Below are 21,013 nucleotides of genomic sequence, written 5' to 3'. Positions count from 1 at the left end.
TGCCCTCACTTTGTAATAATTGTTTTGAATGGAAGGATCAGTCCTTATTCATAAATACAATAAAAATAAAAAGTAACATTTTGAATGCAGGACTTTTACTTGTAACTTGTATTTTTACTTTTAGCTACTTAAATAACCAGTTTAAGCACCTGTTCAGCTACAGAAAATAGTCTGGCTGATATGTAAATATAAGGCGCCACTAACCGCCCTTCAGTCTGCAAGAAGACAGCAACAAAAATGCTGATGATGACCTTGATATTATCAATGAAGGGTTAATCAATAACATTACCTGGTGACTCTACAGTCCAGAGTTATACTGCATTATTTGGCAGTTTTGAGGGTGAAGATGATTAACTTCATAAACGCATACTTTCAATGTCGGCTAGTAACAGACGGTGACGTCACAAATGGTCGACAGATTAGCAGCTAGCTCGGCTAACGCTTAAGTAATTTTTGGTTTACCGAGTCTGCAGTAAGTAGGGCTTGCTCAGGCAGGTGCATCTGTTTAGAAACTGTCACTGTGATATAAAGTTAAATAGTTGTATTTAACGCTTAACTGCACACTCACCGGAATCAATGGAGCGACGAGCGGCGTCTGTCCCCTGACGGACCCTTTGATAACAGATTTTCGCGCAGGCGTACTAATCAAGCCAGAGGGCAGGGGAACTAGTCGAAGAAGATTTGGACTTTGACAAAAAAAAATGTATTCAAGGGGCAAGACAATGCACAAGAACACACACGGACAGGTAAATATGCAGTTAATATTTTAGTGAGCATCACTGGTTTATTGTGATGTTTACAGTTTTGGCAAACACAAACAACTTCAATGCTTTATACTCCTTCATGTCAGGCCAATACCTGTCTTGTTGAAAGTGTTGGATTTGTGTGCAAGCATCAGAGCTGCTCTCTCAGCAGAGTTTAGAAACAGGTCTTCATTAAAACACACAAAAAGGCCATCACATCACAGAATCAAGAACAGATATGCAGACACTGAGGCGATAAACAGTTAAAGTGTCACATTTTAGCCACATGGGTTTAGGCAGTGTGTAACATGTCAGCAAAAGGTGAATGCAGCCAGAGAGAAATGGAAAAACATGCAATATGAGCAGAATACAGCACATTAGAGGCTACACAGAGGTGTAGAGAAAACCCCTGATTAGACTTGCAGAATACAGACATGCATATGGAAATATGCTACAACCGTTATTACATAATCCCACACTAACAAGCACTCCATTCATTCACACTTTGAGGTCTATCTTGCCATGTCATCTCGCATTTTGCGGGCTGTTCTGAGCACTGCCAGCATATTCACTTTATCCCCAAACTCCTTCTCACGATGCTCCAGTAGAATACCCTGAAATAAGAACAAGTTAATGCTCCATGAAAATATGCAGATATGCTTGTCAGAAAATGTATTATCCTTGTAAGTTGCAGCATACCTGATCTCCAGGCCCGATGACGAAGACTCCACCCAAGACGAGTCCTTCGCCTTTTAGGTTTCCTCTGAAGCCCCTCCGATACGCCCGCCAGAGGTTCCTCCAAACTCCAACACGCAGAAACATCGAGAGACACATCCACCGCACTTGAGGACCGTAGAAATTTCTCTATGAGGAAAACATAAAAGCAGCTTATTGGTTTGAATCATATAACCCCACATTTTTCGCTGTATATGAATGGAACCATGTGTAGGAGACCTGCTGATCCACGTAGATCCTCCCAGTGAAGTACTTCTTGAAACAGTCCAGCTCCTTGCCGAGGTTTTCTTTGACCACGGCAAAGAGAGGGACTTCAAGGTCCTGCAGCTGGGATTTCAGAGAGGACAGCTCAGCAGCCTCCTAAAGAGAGACCAGAGGTGGATGATGTATTCAGATCCTTTACTTAAGTAAAAGTACCAATACTGCAATGTGAAAATACTCCATTACAAGTAAAAGTCCTGCATGAAAAATCCTACTTAAGTAAAAGTACATAAGTATTAACAGCAAAATGTAGTTAAAGTATTGTTTTCAGTTTTTGGTGAAATATCAGATCACTTGAAGATTTATTGAAATGAAACCATGTGAGGAATTTAGAGGGAAAAATCACTATTTGGTGGAGCTGTTAACATCTCATAGACATCTGAAATGTGTCCCCGACTACACACTGCTTCATGTAAAACGTCAAAAGCCAAAAAGGTTGGAAACCACTGGTTTCATCTTCAAAAATGTGTTGTATTTCAAAAGCTTGTTATATTATCCGTTGTGTCAAATCTTCATCTGAAAAGTAACTAAAGCTGTCAAATAAATGTAGTGGAGTAGAAAGTACAATATTTCCCTCTGAAATGTAGTGGAGTGGAAGTATAAAGTAGCATCAAATGGAAATACTCAAGTAAGGTACAAGTACCTCAAAATAGCACTTGTTCTACAAGTTCAGTATTTGAGTAAATGTACTTAGTTGCTTTCCACCACAGAGAGACTCCAATAGCATGTATGAAAGTTAGATGACTGTACTAACAAACACACATACATGCATGTACTTATTATTACCTCTCTGCACAATAATCATCCAGGTCGCCGTACAACCATGACCACAGCTCCGGTCTTCTCCCACAGAGTTTTGGCCTTGTGTCGCTCATGGACTGAAAGAGACAGAAGATCATTACTAAATCTCATCTGAATATTATTGGCTCTTCCTCAGATGAAGAAGTCTGTTAAATCAGTTGTTCACCTTAATCTAAAGCGTTATTGTGTAAAGACAGCTGGGTTTTGTGTTGTGTTTTTAGCTGTGAGAAGTTTGGTTTGTTCAGAGATATTATGATCAATAACCTTATTAAAGAGGTACTCCAGCAATTTAGTATTGCACTTCCATAAAGTTGGTGGAGTCGCAAAAGACAGATTTTTTTAAAATGGTGAAAATTGATGCAGTAGAGGCTGAGATATACTGACTCTCATTCCCAAAATTAACTGATCCTGCACTTCCCACAATGCAACTCAATGGGGGGGGGGGGGGGGGGGGGTCTAATGAAAAAATGAAAGAACTGGGTTCAATGGGTCTCCCTTCAATCATCTCACAACCCCTCTTTGAAACTTCACAGCCCCAGTTGGTAATACAAGCTTTCCATATAAAATTAGTTTTCTCCATGCCCAAACTAAGACAACCCTGATGACATCATTAGGGTTATGTAATCCATCTTTAGAAAGTTCCCTTCAAAGCCACAGAAGACATTATGTAACTCTTTTCAGAGATTGAGTTGTACTCTTCATGATGAGTAAACTGAACTTTTTAAATTATAATTCCTCTACTTTTTTTTTACAGCTAAATGACCGAATGGGGCGCATAGAATACATAAAGTATTTTTAATAAAAAGCAATCAGTGGCGTTCTGGACATCACACTGTGAGGTTTAAATTCAGATCTTTAAAATAAGGCCAAGTAGATCATGTTTTTTAGAAAGATTCTGCACGTTTCTGTTTTCTGACTCACTGCCTCCGGTGGTCTTCAGTTCTGTGTCCTCCAGCACTTCTTGGTTGGCCCATGCTGGTGTGGTCTGGAACCAGTCTGTGAAGGAGCTGATGAGCTCTGCAACAAACAGGCCTACCGCCTTCAGGACCGTGGTCACGGTCACCATGGCCCTAAGCTGACTCCACAGGCTACCTTCGCACAGAGCAACAAAAGATTAATTTTCAAATATGCTTCAGCCTCAAGGACATAACAAGATTAAGATGCTTTTCTTTTCATATCAGTCATCTCACTTTAGCATGGCTGTTATCTTTATTTGGCTTTGTGCATCAGAAACAGGTACACTCATGCGTACGCTGTTATATTCTGCATCTCATTGCTGTGCTAGATGATGTACATATTTATCTTGTCTGGCTTCTTGAGCAGATTTTACAGAAATGTCATGTTATTGCTCAAAAAGCAGGAATGCACTGTTTTCCTTGACTGCTTGACCTTCAGAGTTAGATTGGATTAACAACATGCATGATTTCCACATATAAAAGAAATACCAAAAAGATGACATAGTAAAGATTTTAATAGATAAACGTTCAACATAGCAGTTGAAATATACAAAATGCCAACAAAATGTCATGTAAAGAGGTCGTACTCACCAGTCTGTGATTGCTGCTAATGTGGAGGACTCTGATGTTTTCAACCAGAGCCTTAAGCCCTCTAAACTCAGATCAGTCCAATCACTGTGAAAGCTTTGCTTATGTGAACGTAACATGACAGGAATTCCTCAAAGACTGAAACAAGGCTCACGTTGAGCTGGATCCTCAGTACCAGGTTCAGTGTGGTGCAGGGTGTAGCTCTCATCAAAGCCTCAGAAATGTAACAGTGTTTTTGAATATTTATTTCATTAGTTACGTTCCTTTGATTGTGTGCAAACTGTTAACATGCAGAAATATAATAAATAGCAACTGTAATTCAGTATATGAGAATGATACCAATATACAGACAGGCACAAGGGAATGAACACCATCCGAATTTCCAATTTTAACTGCAGAAATACTGTCTTAGTGAAGATCATTTAAAAAAAAAGCCTTTGTAACATTTGGTTTTTCAATGTTTTCCAACAGGACAATCCTCAAGTAGCTGAAAGAAGCCCTGAGATCACAGAGCAAGACTGCTCCCTGCAGGAGGTGAGTGATACTGCAGAGTCAACCAGCTCCTCAGTGGATGACGTTAGGGCTGCAACTAACAATTATCATCAGCCATTAATCTGCAGATTATTTTCCTGATTAACATATTAATTGTTTTGTCTATGAAATGCCAGAAAATAATGAAAAACACTTGTAATTTCCTAGAGACCAAGGTGAGGTATTCAAATGTCTTGTTCAGTCCAAAACCCCCAAATATTAAATTTACTATCATCAAGGATTTAAACAATTTACAAAATAGTAGCTGATGTATTTCTTTGTGCCCTAATCTTTTCAGCTCTAGCTGCCTTCACAATATCTAATGTAATTGATTCATGATTTGATAATACATTATCTGACTCACCAAGTTACTGGATAAGGGACCATCTTCATTATGTCAATGGTTTTGTTTTTTTTCCAACAAGACATTGTTTCTACTGCATTTTACAGATTCCCCCATTACAGTGTACTGTAAAGTACATTTAGGTTTTTACTCTAAAATTCAATTTAATACAACACCGCTAAGATAAATAATATCTTTGTGAAGCTTGTAATTTTCAGTTTTTCAGAGAAATCTGATTAAACTCTATGGGATTTGGGAGTTATATCGAATGTTTTTCCAACCCCATAAAAGGTGACAGAATAATAGAAAACTCTGTATATATGTTGTCTTTCTAAAAGCGACCATAATCCACAATCAAAGAAGATGTATTGTGACAGTATTCAGGGTCACAGCGCTATATATAGATTTCATCCATCTTCAAAAACATCCTGTCTCTAGTTTATGACCCTTTTTACAACCACCAGCAGTGGAGATAGCAGCTTTATAAGGGGAACCATTGAGTCCACCTAGTGTGAGGTAGTAAAGGGGGGTCTTCAAGGTGTGTGATGTGACTCGTTGTTGTTGCTTTCTAATTACAGACGAGTGACAGACAAGTGAAGAGTTAGTGGACACATTGTCTTGCTCCTGCGTGACGTGTGCAGTGAAAGTGCATTGCTAGGATGGTATTGTGGTAATATTTCACTCATTGGTGGCAGCTTCACAGAGGAATGTGCTGAGGGTCCAAAATGGGCCAGAATAGAGATGGGATAGGATGACTCTCCACGAGCCCAGCTGCTGCATTCCCTCTGGCTGTTCTGCTCGGCCATATGCTGCTGTGTATGTGATAAAGAGTCAGTCTGGATGCACATCTTTGTTGTGGCAAACTAGAATTACATGCAATGTGATGATTACTAGATTTTCTTCCCAAATTATATATAAAAGTGAGGCTTTTGCTTGCTATTTGCAGTTGGTTGAATCTTCTGTTTTCAGATAATCAGCCGTTTGTGATAAAAATATACTAAGACGAGACAAAGTGCTGTAAATATTTCGCCCATCACATCACAATACAGATTTGCTTTCAACTGGAAGGTTCAAGTGAGGTCTTGGGTTGGTCAGACTGTTTTGCTGCTGGTATTCTCATCATACACACACACATGCAAAGATACACACAAATGCAGAAAAGTCTCTTCTTGGACCAATGCTCCTCCAGAAGGGAGTGTGTGGGACCAGCAGCCAATCACAGTGGAAGATTTGCACCCCACCTCTTGTGTTTTGCTGTTGCTCATAGGCATTGGTGGACATGTTAAATTCTCATTGTGTCATTGAGGCCAATCAGAGACCAAAGGAGGGAGTAGTAAAAGAAGGACAGGGAGTCAAATAGTAATTACTGTCCATGTTCCTTTTTGAGAAGAGAGATCTGCCATTGGATCTATTTCTATGCATGCAGAAATACTGTAGACTTCCTTTGCTTTGTTTTGAGTGAACTTTAAAACCTTTGTGCAGAGAAAATTGGTGTTATCAATATTTCTATAAGGCCAAAATTCGGCCTAATAATACTGTGAACATTTCTCAAGAAAAAAAAATCAATAAATACCAACAAGAAGCCAAAACACAATAAGAAATCCCCCGTCAACACAGAGAACCAGTAAAGGTTGCTGAACTCTGTAAAACAGAACAAGACACACTAATAAAGAGAAATATTCGTAAACATACAGTAAACTCATTTTGGTGTGTGCATTATCTAGTGTTTATTGATGTGTAATTCCTTATATAACAAAGTTGTACACACTAATCACTTCACAGTCTCTCAGCCGTGCAATAAAAGGTCATAATGTAACACCGGCAAGATCCAACTCATTCTGACTGCCATCCAGATAAAACTGGTCAGCAACCAGACGGGCTCAGTGCGGAGAGACGAGTGGTGGAGGTAAACTGCATGTCCTTGAACCTGGGGAAAGACAAACAGGTGTTAACGGCCCCCGAGGCTGCCAGGGTTCATTTATCTCATCCTGTTCTGTCAAGTTTGAGTCTGACTGACTCTCAAACCTGCCCCAAAGTGACCCCAAAAACCCTGACCCCGGCTTTTGAATTGAAACGCAGCGGCGTCAATATGACACACATTTGATGTAGCCAATCGCACAGAAGGAGGAGTCACTTTAATTTTATCAAACTGAATTAGGATTGGTTCAGTCTAATTGTGTTTTTTTTTCTTACAGTGTTAAAGGTTACACACGCTGATAAACGCACTTTATGTCTCATTGCCAGTTTAAATCAACTGGGCGTCATTACGTCATTAAAAACGTCAGCAGAGACTTTTGTGCCCTCTGCTTTCGCTGGATTGGCATCGACTGAGCTCAATCTAGATTAAGATTTGAAATAAAGTGGAAACCCCCCTTCCAGCAACACAAAGATAATCAGGCTTCTTCATCTTCTGAGGGGCCCGGCGGAGGATTTGAACTTTAAACTTTATCAAGTGTGTGTTTCATAAACCCACCTGCTCACACTGACCTACTTGAAGAAGGTTATTTACCTGCTCTCCTACAAGACCGTGTCAGTTCATTCATCACTGATGATGTGCAGGTTGCACAGTTCTCTGTGTTGAGTTTAAACTTTGTAATTACAGATTCAAATCTGAGTGTAGTTTAACCCAAAAGGAAACTGAGGATCAGTTCTGTATTATCATTTATTTGGAGTGCAGGTATCTTATCTGTGTGTCAGTCATGACACACAGATAAAGATCCAGTTGGGACCAAAATGTGGTCTATTTAGATAGATTTGTGGTATGGAGTCAATGTGCAGGCGGGGGGGCGTATTTATTTATTTTTTTTCTTGTTTGTGCCATGAGTATTTGTCTGAGACAAGAACAAACCTTACACTGGAAAAATAAGTCCTTGTATTCAGGGAATTATAATAAAAGGAAAACCTGTCCAGGTTGTTTTTGGGCTTAACTGCCCAAAGATACAGTGTGTCTCTATGTAAACATGTCAACATTTATGCAGAATCTCTTTTAAAAATCCGTATTTAAAAGGTTAAATCAATCAAGATAGACAATAAAAGTACTTCATATTGATCAAAATGGTGTTTCAGAAAAAAAAATTGAATTTAATAAAATATTTTCAAACAAAATGCATATCTTGTGGTGAATAAACACGGAATTAAAAAAAGAAAACACTGATAGATGAAGGCAAAAGTTTACTCACTTAAAAAATGTGGTTTCACACAAACTTCCATGGACTCTAAATTCATTTAAAGAGTTTGGTTCAGCTCCTCCATTATTAGACCACTAAACTCATGAAACTGACTAAAATAAATATGAACATTAACATACCAAACTAATCAACCCTTCAAATAAGAACTCAGAATAAGTCTAGAGAAATGTAGTCAGATACAAGACAAGAGTAAGTTAAATGTATTTATGACGGACTGTTCATAATAGTTGTAGTGCGGTTCATGATTGTGATGTTTTTCTTGACAATCTGACCTCAATGTGCTCGAGTTATCATAAACCTCAAGAGACTATAACCTTTCATTCAAGCCCGTGGTGATCCCTGATGTACCATATTAGCCTCACATAGAACACAAACAAGTAGAATTCAATAAATTACACTTTGAGGGTTACAGTATGATGTTAATTGTTATTTTCCCATTCAGTAGAATTCATTAAGGACCAAGTTTTGTCCCCAGCTGATATCCACCTTTTAATGCTTCATACTGACACGTTGTCACAACTCTGATAGCAGTTATCTTTCAACATAACCAGAATGATCTTGTTAGTGTTGAGAAAAATCCCTTTTCCTGGTCAGTCATTAACAAATGTTTGGAGGCAAACCACACAAATTCAGTGAAAAGTTAAGTCTCTCGCTCTTTCAGATAGCGTTCACGTGTGCACACGTAACAAGTGTGGTGTCTTGAGTGTTTTCATCCTGCCACACAGATACGAGTCAGGCCAAAACAAACAGAGGTGTTTCATCCAGCAGACACACACTGTACCAACAGACTGGCTCTCTGATGTCTTTGGCATCAGGCAGGATGTTCGTGTCTTCTCTGGTTTCATGTAGTTCACGTTTATCACGATTAATTGACCCCTGACCTCTGACCTGTGGCTCCGTCCCACTTCTATACTACATACTGAATCTAAGCAAGTGTTGAGTGTGTACTGTGATCAAAATGACAAAATGAAATCTACTCAAAAAAGTCTGTATGCACCTTTGTTTTTGGGGAAAATATTTAAATGTCTATTTGTGAGATTTGATTCGCAGAGGCATTCAAAAGTGATTTATGTGCATTGGTGCAGATATTTTATCAGTATGTTGATGTTTTTGTATACTAACTACAAAAACAATAGACTAGTACTAGTAGGACAATTAGTATATATTATATATGCAGTTAGTATGTAGTTTGGATTTGGGATGCAGCTTTTGTTTCAGATTCTGAGTCTGGAGTACAGGACTAATTTATTCATCATTATTCATCACAACTGCTCACAATTGTAATATCATGTCCAACAGGCTCACAGAAACCCACATACTGCCATGTAATGGAGGCTAAATTCATCTAATAATCAGTTTACCCACGTTATGACTAATGCAGTGTGCACATGTTTTTATAAATCATTCTAATGTGAATGAGTTATATGTCATCACAAGTTGTATCAGATTTATTCTTATGCAAACAGTGTCTTTGCATATGAATAATATCATGTGCATGGAATAATTCAGCTACTATATGAAATACATTTATCTGGAGCAGGTGGGGGGAGGGGTGGGGGGGGTTCCTCCACTTGAGATGATGAGATGTGGGTTTGAATAGTCTTTGGGATAAAAAATCTTATTTGTTTGTATGGTGAAAGAATAATGAATACTTGTTTTGTAGCCCTGCAGTAGCTTTTATATCAGTATCACTCAGCATGCAGCTTCTGCTTCTCCAGGTTTGATTTGACTCTGCTGGCCTGAGGTAAGATTAGGTCAGCTAGCTACTTACTTAACTGGCATTTATTTTTATGTTGGCAGCTGTTTCTAATTTTCATTTTCATCCGCTCCTCTAAATTACTTTATAATGTATGTGAAACTATAATGTCCTGTGTGCATGTACAGTATGACCTGCAGGTCATCCAGAAATTAGACATTTTAAGCAAAAAATGACATTTTTAGAGACAAAGCAGATTGCACAATTGTTTTTATTTTACTTTTTATAATGTTGATTATTCCCTCAGTGCTCTCAAATCATGGATTCTTGCTCGCACCTGAAAAAACAAAACAAAACTGCATCCACCACTGAGGTTCTTCAATTACACAGACCTACTGTAGCTTTACGCATGCTCTGAAATACAAAAGGAAGCTAGTACATGGCATCTACAGCTTTAACCATTACTAGACTTTCTGTAAAAATTGGGATAAAAAAGGATATACAATCACTGTTTACATTGGCTCTATTGCTTTATGGCTAATATAGATTATGTGTTTCTGGTCAAATCTCCTTGAAATGAGGCTTAAAGCAGTCAGGAAGACTGGTATTTTATTCACTACTGAGAGCTAGTTAAAATTCTCCTCTCATTTCATGAGGCCAACTCAACACCAACTGAAATTAGAGCCAGATGAGAGAGAGAGAGAGAGACAGAGAGAAAGGGGTTTTTCCCTCTGTGCTCTTTACGCTACAGTAAAGGGAGATTTGTTTACCTCTCACTGTCTGCACCAGTGTCACTGTGTGTATGGATGAAACTCCCATTGTTTCTCCAGGTGTACGTTTGTACGTGCACATACTATGTGTGTATGTGTGTGTGTGTCTGCCTGTGTGCATTGCTCACACAAACACACCTATACAGACCTTGTTTTCTACAAAAACACAGGCACAGTGAGTCAACTGAAAGGCCAAGAGATATCTGAGAGACACATCTTCATTATTTGATCTGCTCTGAGGAAATGGCTCAGTATTTTCTGCAGTTGTGTGCAGAGACAAGAGCCTCAGGCAGGGACTTGGATGGAAAGAAGCATTTAGACAAACAGGTGACTGTCTGCTCTAAACTTAATTATCGGCAGTGGTGGAAAGTAACTAATTACATAGTGCTGTACTGAAGCACAAATTTAAATTACTTTATTTTCTATTTTATGCTACGTTCTCCTTCTACTCCACTATGTTTTAGAGGGAAATATCGTACTTTTTACTACATAATATTTTGCAGGTAAAACTTGCACATACAAAATCAGTTTATATTTAAAGCTCCCTGCTATAGGACATATAAAAATCCTCAGCTTAGAATAATAAATTGTGTCAGGCATGTTTTTCCACAAAAAAATGTTCAGTTACCATGTTAAAAATCCTTAAAAAGTCATTCTCCTTCGTTAAAAACTCTGAATATGTGAAAATGCAAATATGATTCATTAAAAAAGTTAAGCTGCTGCATACAAGATGTTTCCTACGTCATTGATGTGCACAGAAAACTTCAAGTTTCCACATCACACACTGGCCCTCGATTGGCTCCAAACTAGTTGTGATGTCACAAATCAGGCTCGTAGATACGCCCCTTAAACTCAGATTTAAGGTGAGCGCAGAGCACTCCTTCAGCAGATAAATGTGAAAACAGTCTTCCAGTGTCAAACTCTGCACAAACATCTTTCTGCAAAGTGAAGCTCAAACATCCAACTGAAGGAACAAGAAGAACAACACATTTTTGAGTGGAGGGAGACTTTAACTATTCGGCAGTATAAAAGTAGCTATAATAACACTCCAAAAATAGAATTTGTATAATTGTGCATAATGAGTCCTTTAATGTTTACAGTTGAGTTCATTTTACTGATAATTTTTGTGTAGTTTTACCTTAATAAGATTTTAAATGCAGTTAATATACTTTCACATGTAATGGAATATTTTTACATCACGATATTGCTTCTATTATTTACAAGAAGGGTCTAAATTCTTCTTCCACCACTGATTAACAGCAGGGATGTAATTCTTATACCATGACCACTGAAAATGATCATTTCTGATTGGTTGTTAGGGGCAAATTATCTTTTAATAACCATACAGGACACCTGTTTGTTACAATTATGGGACTTTTAGAGTATTATCCCATATATATTTTGTTTTGGTTCCTTTCTAATCACTTCCCAGTGCATTTACTTTGTGTTCTTTCACCACAGTTGAACAAACAAATATTCCTCAGGACGTGATGTAAACAGGAGCAATTGCATCATTTTGGCAGTAGACAACAACTGTCTCTCCCTCTCTCCTGTCCATAGGATGCCCCAACCTGGCTGAGTCCCAGTAGATAGAGCTGTCCCACGGTGTGATGGGGGGATGGGTACCCCCTATTTAAGATGTTCCTGCTCCCACCCAAGAAGTGTCACACCCTAAATGAGATCTGTCAAAGCAGAGGTGATGACTATAAACACACACTCAAGCATCACACTGTACATAAAGAGTTAACATGCAGTTGCCACAAGCAGAAATGCCCTCCCATCATCCACTCCCCCCTGAAATGGACTGTCCCATGGATTCACATGACGTGTGTGTGTGTGTATGTGAGTGACAGAGTGTGTGTGTGTGTTTGTGCGCGTGTTTGTGCTCTCTTAGCCATATATATAGGGCCATGTGGACATAGACGTGGAGTTTAGTAGGATAGACTTTGCATTGGCTGCAGGGCAGTTTGCCTCCCGTTCTCCCCTTTTTCTCTTAAAGAGAACCAGCAGGAATATAAAGCAGCCTTCAGATCTCTCTGGACTGCTTGTTGGTGGGAACTGAAGAACCTTTTCTCTCTGAGAGTCTCGCTGAGTACCTGACCCTGTAGAAAAATGAGTGACCAGCTGGATGACGGCTCTTTCATGTTCACATCGGAGTCCGTGGGAGAGGGACATCCAGGTGAGCTTTTGCATCAACTTTAACTACCTGTGTGTGAAACTGGGACTTACTGTCACAGTGAATATGAAGTGTGATATTTCACGACTTGTCAAATCTCTTTGCACTTGTTGTAAAAGATGCAATTTCCAAAACTTGTTTTTCTTACCTTTTTTTCTAATCTATACACAGAGGAATATATTTAACATGTGTACTAAACCTGCATTGTTATTTTACAGAAAGATGCATATGAATAAATGTGTGTAAGTGGGTCTATATGTCCAAAATAACTCCACAGTGCTGTGTATTTACTCTCCAAGCATGGTTGGTATTCCATTCACAGCAACATGTGTTTACTGACCCTCTCTCTCACTCTCCCTCATGGGCAGCAGGGGATGAATGTGTGTGTGACAGGTTGGTGTAAGGTTGCACATTTAAAGGAAAGTGACCAACAAAAGAGGCAGCGAGGTGTCATGTGGACACCATGACACAAGTTGCACGTTGATATCATTGAACACAAATATCCAGCGTGCAAAAATGGAAAAAAACAAATGCAAAAAACAAAATGCATGCAGTAGAGTGCTGCTACTGAACAATCTTCACAAAATTGAAACAAACTTTCAAATGATATTTTATAATTATATATTATATTAGTTCGTATGTGAGTTTTTTGTTCATGCATTTGTTTTTTAAAAAGTGTTTGATTCAGCTGTCTTCAAGCCCAAAAATCAACAACATGTGATGTTTTGTACACACATAAAAAAACTCAGTTCACATAACTTGAGACCTAATCATTACAGTTGAAATGTACTCTACCCTCTGCACTGCTGCCTTAGACCCCCCCCCCATCCCCCACACCCCCATGTCAATGTGTTGTAATCCTTTCACAAATATGTAACCTTACAAAGTCCTCTGTGCTAAATCGATAATCAGTAAACACAGCAGAGTAAACGAGTCGTGCAGCTTCGCAGAAAGTGACAATTTTGAGTCCTGATGTTATGTACGACCACAATATTAGAGAATAAATTACACAGATTTGAATCAGAGAAATTCAAGTCGGTTGTGTCACCTTTTTTTTTGCATTAAATCTTCTGATCTTTACATGTCTTAAAGACATGTAAAGATCAGAAAAAAAACACACATATTATAATCACAATCTAAACTGGCATTTCAGCAAGATCCTTCCAAACCACATATATAAAATAGCATGCAAATGTGTCATTTTGTGTAATTGCAGAGCCTGGAAGAAAAGCAGATAGCAGAATTTTCCAGAAAATGTAATCAACAGTAACAACAGCATTTTTGTTCGTTTTTCTACACATGTGATTTCTCATAATTTCAGAAAGCGATACTAACAGTCTAGAAAACCAGAGAAAACTTTTAAAACTACACTGTTTAGTAGACTCTTTCTTTTTACAGACAATCTGAATTTTGCATTCCATATTTGCCATAAAATGATTAAATAACAGTGCAGCCTATGGTGCATGAAGCCCAGTTCTAGCGATAAGACTCATCGGTACTTTTCATACACTGTTTGTACATACGCAGGTCTGTGTGGCCTTGGTGCAGAACACCTTTTGATTTGATAACACACCTCGAGGTCTGGGCTGTTCCCACAGATAGTGGCCATGTTTTAGGGGATCAGATATATAGACCTACACCTGCAGGCTGTAAACCAACTGCATGAGAAACATGTAATATTTGTTTGTTTTCTTTGAGAAATTTTAGGTTCTTAGTGTTCTCCTGAGCAAATCCAACCAGATGTTGATGTTGTTTCTGATGTAACCTTTGTATCACGTTGCTTCAGCAGGATTTCATAGAGAGAGAAAGAGAGATGAATGGAGTGGTTAGTGAGGCATTGTCCTGCTCCCATACAGAAATCCAGTAGTCTTCCTGGTTTAAAAACTGGCACGTCCCCTTTGAGAGAAAATGAGTAAACCTGACCTCCAATGCCAAACATCCTCTGTCGTTTATTTTCTGCAAAACCTACAGTAAAAATTCTACAGGATATAAAGTTTTTCCATCATTCAGACACTAATTACTGCATCAAAGGAGCTCAAAGATCTCAAACAGGCCTAGAAATTTCAGTTATATGTTAAACTTCTTAAGACAATCTCTCTGTTCTGAAACTAAATGCTGAATCCCTTCTTGTCGTTTCTCCACAGACAAGATTTGTGACCAGATCAGTGATGCTGTCCTGGATGCTCACCTGAGCCAGGACCCAGATGCTAAAGTGGCCTGTGGTGAGTAAACTAGAAATTCAGATCCAGTGAAACATGGAGACACAGAGTAGGGTCATCTCACATGTGACTTAAAAAAAATACCTTAACTTATTTTTCCACATTCTTCTAAGTAAAACAAAGGGCAACATGTGGAAACAAACAGACCCACTGGCCTGAAACTGACCTGGAATTTAAGTCTTCTGCAACATTGAGATTATTTATTGAATTTTAGTATTGACCTCTGAAAGTCACAGGATGACCACTTGTGACCTTGTGAACTTGCTGATAATGGCAGTGTGCTTGTTGTTTTGACATCTACTTCTGAGTGATCGAAGTCTAAAAGTTGAGATTTTGTGTCGCCCTGAGTAAGATCACAAGATATTTAAAAGCCTTAAATACAGAATGTAATGTCGATTTGATCAACAGAGACGGTATGTAAGACGGGCATGGTGTTGCTCTGTGGTGAGATCACATCTCGGGCCAACGTGGATTACCAGAAGGTGGTGAGGGACGCCATCAAACACATCGGCTACGACAACTCTGACAAAGGTGAGAACATGACACTGAAAACTACAAAAAAAACACCAATAATGCAGGAAATATCATCATCTCTCCCTCCCGAATCTCATCTGCTCTCCCTCCTTCGCAGGTTTTGACTATAAGACGTGTAACGTGCTGGTGGCTTTGGAGCAGCAGAGTCCGGACATTGCTCAGGGGGTCCATGTTGACAGACGGGAGGAGGACATTGGAGCAGGAGACCAGGTAGGGACTGTTGCAACAGGACAAATTGTCCTTTGTCCTTGTTTTGGCTCTAGAGCTGGGTGATAGCAACAAAAATCAAATATCACAGTTTGTTTGACTCAATACTGCAGTGTCACAGTATTGAGACAAAATGTTGGGAAGGAATTTTGGTGTTTTGAGTTTTTATTCACAAATCCGTGAGACATAATCATTGGTAATGTGGCCAAGCAGCTAGAGTCATTCACTGCTCATTTCACTCGGATAGAAAACACAGGAAATTGTATCAATTAAGTGAAATCAGGGCACAAAATTAGCCCCAACCACCAGCCAAATGCTGGTAAAATATGCAAGTGGCTGGTAGATTTGCGTCACTCACCAGCCAAAAAAAACAATGTTAATCTATTGAGTGGCTGGTAAAATTTGAACATTCACTTGCCATTTGGCCAGTGGACAAAAAAGTTAATTTTGCACCCTGAGCGAAATTCAAACTTTGAGAACATGAAAAGAACATGAAGGTCAACTATTTAATATCCATAATACTGTGTCTAAGGATATAAAAAAATCTGGCTGTGTCATCATACTTTTATGACACAGAGTTCTGTATTTGTTTTTTAGATAGTTATTTATTGTGAGTTCTTTTTTTGCTCATATATATGTTAGATTCGCACTGCACCCAGTAGAGACAACATCTCATTCAACTGTATGTGTGAATTCATGTGTGGTTGAATGACAAATAAGCTTGAACTTGAACTTGATGAGAAAACATATCTTGATTTATCTGTTTATTTCTATTTTTACTTGTCAACCACTTGTCCATTTTAATGCCTTTTTATCTACAGTTTAAAAGTGCTGTTTTTGTAAATATCTGGTCTCATATCAAATACTGATATCATATCAATTTCACCAGCTCTAGTCGACTCCTCACAGGCTGCAGTGCAATACAGTGCATATCAATATTATGTCATTGTCTGTCTTTTTGTGACAGATTCAGTCATTTCCTCACTATTCCTCTATTTCCTTTTACCCTGCACAGTCAGCATCTTTTTGTTACTGCTCTGACTCACTTTCTCTCTCTCTCTCTCTCTCTCTCTCTCTCTCTCTCTCCTCTGCAGGGTCTGATGTTCGGCTACGCCACAGATGAGACTGAGGAGTGCATGCCTCTCACCATCGTCTTAGCCCACAAACTCAACGCAAAGATGGCTGAGCTCAGACGCAACGGCATCATCCCCTGGCTGCGTCCTGACTCTAAAACACAGGTGAAGTCATGTTAAGATACAAGCAAGTTTGTGTCTGTTCTCTCCCAGAGCAACCTTTCTGTGAATTAGCCTTTTGTTTCTACCCTGGATGTCTTCCAAGAGATTTATTTTGGTGCCAGCAGACAAATTCGGATCAAGAGCGGCTACTGAAAGTATTTAAGATAAAGCTCTTTGTGTGGAACAAACAGACTTTTGACTGATTCAGAGGCAGATAGCTGCTGACTGTGTGCCTAGATAGTCAGATTTGAACACAGAGCTTTAAATTTACCCCAGATTTTACTGCACACACATTTTTTACTAGAACTGTTAATGAATTAACAAAGCAACAAGTGACTAGCAAGCAACATTATGCCCCTCTGCCTTCCTGAGTGAAGAGATACAAATAACAGCTCACTGAGCAGATGACAGCTGCTGAGGTGAACTTGTCATGCTTCTGTTCTCCTTTGGTGGGAATATGCTGACTCAACCGACCCTCACCGTGTAATTATCTGGTTTCAACACCACAAAAGTGGGGTCAGCTGCAGCTTCATAAATCACTGGCCATTACAAATATAGCCACTTTTTTCTAGGATAGAAGCAGGGACAGAACATGTGTTTTGTAAATCAACAGCATGGCTTAATTCCTGGCTGCTAACTCAAATCATAGTTAAAGTTAAACAAATTTCAGGTGATGGTCTGGATAAGAAAAAGATTAAAAACAAGACACTTTAATCATCCTGTGGGGAAATGTGGGTCACTAGAGTAGCAGCAGTAGGAAGAAATTGGATAAATGAGAATAAAAGTGAGAAAACTGAAGATTAAGTCAGTAATTACTACATAATGTAATGACAGATAAGTGGCACACTGTGTACCAACTTTGTCTTCTTCTTCACCCCTCAGGTGACTGTGCATTATGATCAGAGAGACGGAGCTGTGATCCCCAAGAGAGTTCACACCATCGTGATCTCTGTCCAGCATGACGACTGCATCTCTCTGGAAGAACAGAAGAAGGTCCTTAAAGAGATGGTAAAGCCTCCTAAACACTCACAAACATACCTTCCTGGGCTCTGACTTAATAAATGGAGTCACATGTTTGATTTTATGTCGCATTGATATCATCAGGTGATCAACGCAGTGGTTCCTGCTAAGTATTTGGATGACAAGACCATCTACCATCTGCAGCCTTCTGGTCGCTTTGTCATTGGAGGACCTCAGGTGACCATTGCACACAAACTGCATCTAGAAACTACAAACTGTAAAATGTAAAAAATTAACTAAGAAGTCACTAGTCCACCACTACTTTTTCACATATTTCCTTTTTTTTTGTCCAACAGGGTGATGCTGGTGTTACAGGCAGGAAGATCATTGTCGACACATATGGAGGCTGGGGCGCTCACGGAGGAGGAGCTTTCTCTGGCAAAGACTTCTCAAAGGTCGACCGCTCTGCTGCCTACGCTGCTCGCTGGGTGGCCAAGTCTCTGGTCAAAGCCAAGCTGTGCAGGAGAGTCCTGGTTCAGGTAAACATACATGTGGGATAAAAGGCTGAGTCTGTGACCAGTGTTTGCAGCGTCATCAAATGCTGACAAGAACGTTTCTTTCTACCCTCCTATATGTTATAGGTGTCTTACGCCATTGGAGTGGCCCGGCCTCTGTCCATCTCTTTGTTCACCTACGGTTCCTCCTTGAAACCAGAGACAGAGCTGCTCCGTATTGTCAACAAGAACTTTGATCTGCGTCCAGGAGTCATTGTCAGGTAAACATATGAATATGACATTTGACCGTGTAATTTAAAGGCACTATGTGTAGGATTTTTATGTGATTATATTATCTGTAAAACTATTCTGATGGTGAGTTTTTTGTTTGTATGAGAAAAAAAAAATCCCAGTGGATGCTGGTGCAGTTTATATGTAGCTTTCTTCTGCCTGTTTTGATATGACCACCAGGGGGCGCCACAGTTGAATGTTTTCTACATTTTCAATTTTACACATGGTGGCTTGATGGTGGTGCATTTACTGTTTCTACTGTCTACATTTACATTTCTCTCAGCTGTTTTTTTGCAGAAACGGTTATGTGTGCTAACATTTAATCAGATTTGAAAAACTTTCAGTTGGCAAAACTTGATTTTAATAATTTTCTTGAAAAAACAAAATCCCTCAAATAAGAAGTAATGCATCTATTAAATAATAACAGTAAAACACACGTTTTGCAAATCCTTGTGTATTTTCAGTATTGGAGTCTGTGGAAACTCCTCACACTGTATAAGAATGAATGTCAGAAAATGGTTTTGTCTACAGGTGTGAAACCAACAAGGAATGCCTCCTTTTTTACCTCTAATATTGTATCTGTTCTCCATCTTCTCCAGGGAACTGAATCTGAAGAGGCCGATCTACCAGAAAACAGCCTCTTACGGCCACTTCGGCCGGCCAGAGTTTTCTTGGGAGGTTCCCAAAAAGCTTGTCCTGTAAATACTCCACCTGCCTGTCCTGATCGGATCGACCCGCCTCTGTATGAGCTACAACTGCCAGTTCCATCAACTGATAGGACATTGTTTTTCATAGGAAGAAAAAAAAAAGCCAAAGTTTTAGGGATAAGTCAGCTTTAAAGAGGTGAGAGGATACATTACATGCAAGAGTGGTTGTAGCCGCCGGACATATGATGGGATATTCTCCCAATGAGAAGAGAAACATTGCAGAGGACATCTCAGTAACCAAACCTTTTCCCACCCTGTCCTTTTCTAGCCCGCATTACATCTAAATATTGGTGCTTTAGAAATATACGTACAATCACTAGTGAGAGATCTTCCTTGGTAACATAAAGGAACGCCACAGCAAATAGGAAACTCTGAAAATGAAACTTCAGCGCCACAAGAAGTGTTTTATCTCAAAGCTGTGCAGCAACAACCTCAGCGCTTTATATTCAAACGGTGCTATTGACAACAGCAGATATTTTCACCATATGAATGTCAAAAGTGTAATTATCGCTCAACCAAAAGCTTGGCTGTAGAATTTAATCTTTGTGTCATGACTGTGAAACATCTTTTCTAAGTCTTATTTAGTAACGAGTGCTGCAGGAAGCTGTTTGCACTGTTACAATCACCCCTGAGCAAGAAGACAGGTCATTAAAAAAAGTGGGGAGTGGTCTTAATCTCCATATGTTACAACTAATCAAATGTAAAATAGCCATGCAGTCTTATGTTTTCAAACTGCTCTTCATCACTGTCTGTCTTTTTCTCAAGCCCTGCTTTTTTAGTATCAAGTTTGGGTTTTTTCGCCGTACACACAGCTCACGTGGTGGCTGATTCGTATCTTTATATGTCTTTTTTTTTTTTACCTGCTGTTGTGGCCGAGTCTGTAAATGTGACTCTGAACTGACTTAATTGTGAATCAGTCTCTTGTGATTACATGCTCTCAGCAGTGGGTTATCAACGCTGCACGCTGTTGAGACTGAGCATTTCGTGGACCACTGATCTCTTACATTTGCTGCATTTTTACAATGTTTTAACGCCTGTGCTGATCTGAGAGAAAGTTGGCCAAAAGTTCATATTTGACAGAAGATTTCCTCTCATTTTAAACATTTTGCTCCTTCTATATCAGAGATACTTTGCTAATTTCTTACTCAGTGTGCAGTGTTAAAATTGCTCCAAAAACATCTTGGACTGATGTCAAGTCACACTGAAGCGCTATATCATAAACAGAGATCCTTCACAATTGATTTAAGTTTTTAAAAAAAGGGAGCGTTTCTGAAAATATATCTTACAGGGCATTTGGTTGAATTAATTTAGCTTTTGCCATTTCTTAATCACATAGAAAGTATTTAATTCTTCACTTCTGACGGTCTTGAAGAAGTGTTAACAACAACACAGGTTTACCTTAGTGATGAGTGTAACTTTCTGTGCTTTCATCTACAACCAACATTGTTTTGTTTTGTTTTTAAGAGAGATATTCCTCTTTTACATGTGCTGATTTGTGTCCTCTGCTGTCAACTTTTGTTGGCAGAGAAACACGACAATGTAAATAATTAAACAAATAAAGAAAATTAAACATATAAA

At 39.1% G+C, this 21,013-nt stretch overlaps 2 protein-coding genes, 1 long non-coding RNA gene and 1 pseudogene across 4 annotated transcripts in view; 1 reads left to right on the top strand and 3 right to left on the bottom strand.

Annotated features, from left to right (window-relative positions):
* Positions 1-642, bottom strand: part of LOC122997085 (peroxiredoxin-like 2A) — a 6,229-nt gene extending 5,587 nt beyond the window's left edge. Inside the window, exon 1 of the mRNA XM_044373052.1 lies at positions 569-642. The gene's annotated coding sequence lies outside the window, so the exon portion shown is untranslated. The remainder of the gene's footprint in view (positions 1-568) is intronic.
* LOC122997088 overlaps positions 1-11,553 on the bottom strand; it is a 21,069-nt gene extending 9,516 nt beyond the window's left edge. The window contains exons 1-2 of the long non-coding RNA XR_006407142.1: positions 11,541-11,553; positions 6,727-6,732 (exon numbers count right to left, since the gene is read on the bottom strand). This is a non-coding gene — a long non-coding RNA (uncharacterized LOC122997088). The remainder of the gene's footprint in view (positions 1-6,726; positions 6,733-11,540) is intronic.
* On the bottom strand, positions 754-4,521 carry LOC122997087 (annotated as a pseudogene).
* Positions 1,604-21,013, top strand: mat1a (methionine adenosyltransferase I, alpha). 2 transcript variants are annotated; one of them, XM_044373046.1, is made up of 12 exons: positions 1,604-1,855; positions 4,556-4,618; positions 12,173-12,791; positions 14,933-15,010; positions 15,416-15,538; positions 15,639-15,751; positions 16,843-16,986; positions 17,866-17,991; positions 18,088-18,180; positions 18,300-18,482; positions 18,585-18,718; positions 19,328-21,013. In XM_044373046.1, the coding sequence occupies exons 3-12, from the start codon at positions 12,725-12,727 to the stop codon at positions 19,428-19,430; spliced, it is 1,164 nt and encodes a 387-aa protein (XP_044228981.1). In that variant the 5' UTR covers positions 1,604-1,855; positions 4,556-4,618; positions 12,173-12,724; the 3' UTR covers positions 19,431-21,013. The 2 variants fall into 2 exon arrangements, with proteins under 2 accessions (XP_044228981.1, XP_044228982.1); XM_044373047.1 differs by lacking the exon at positions 19,328-21,013 and having other exon boundaries at positions 18,585-18,722.

This window comes from Thunnus albacares, chromosome 14, assembly GCF_914725855.1.
Source record: "Thunnus albacares chromosome 14, fThuAlb1.1, whole genome shotgun sequence".
Lineage (NCBI taxonomy): Eukaryota > Metazoa > Chordata > Actinopteri > Scombriformes > Scombridae > Thunnus > Thunnus albacares.
The sequence above is the reverse complement of the archived record's forward strand: the minus strand, read 5'-3'. Positions and strand labels throughout refer to the sequence as shown.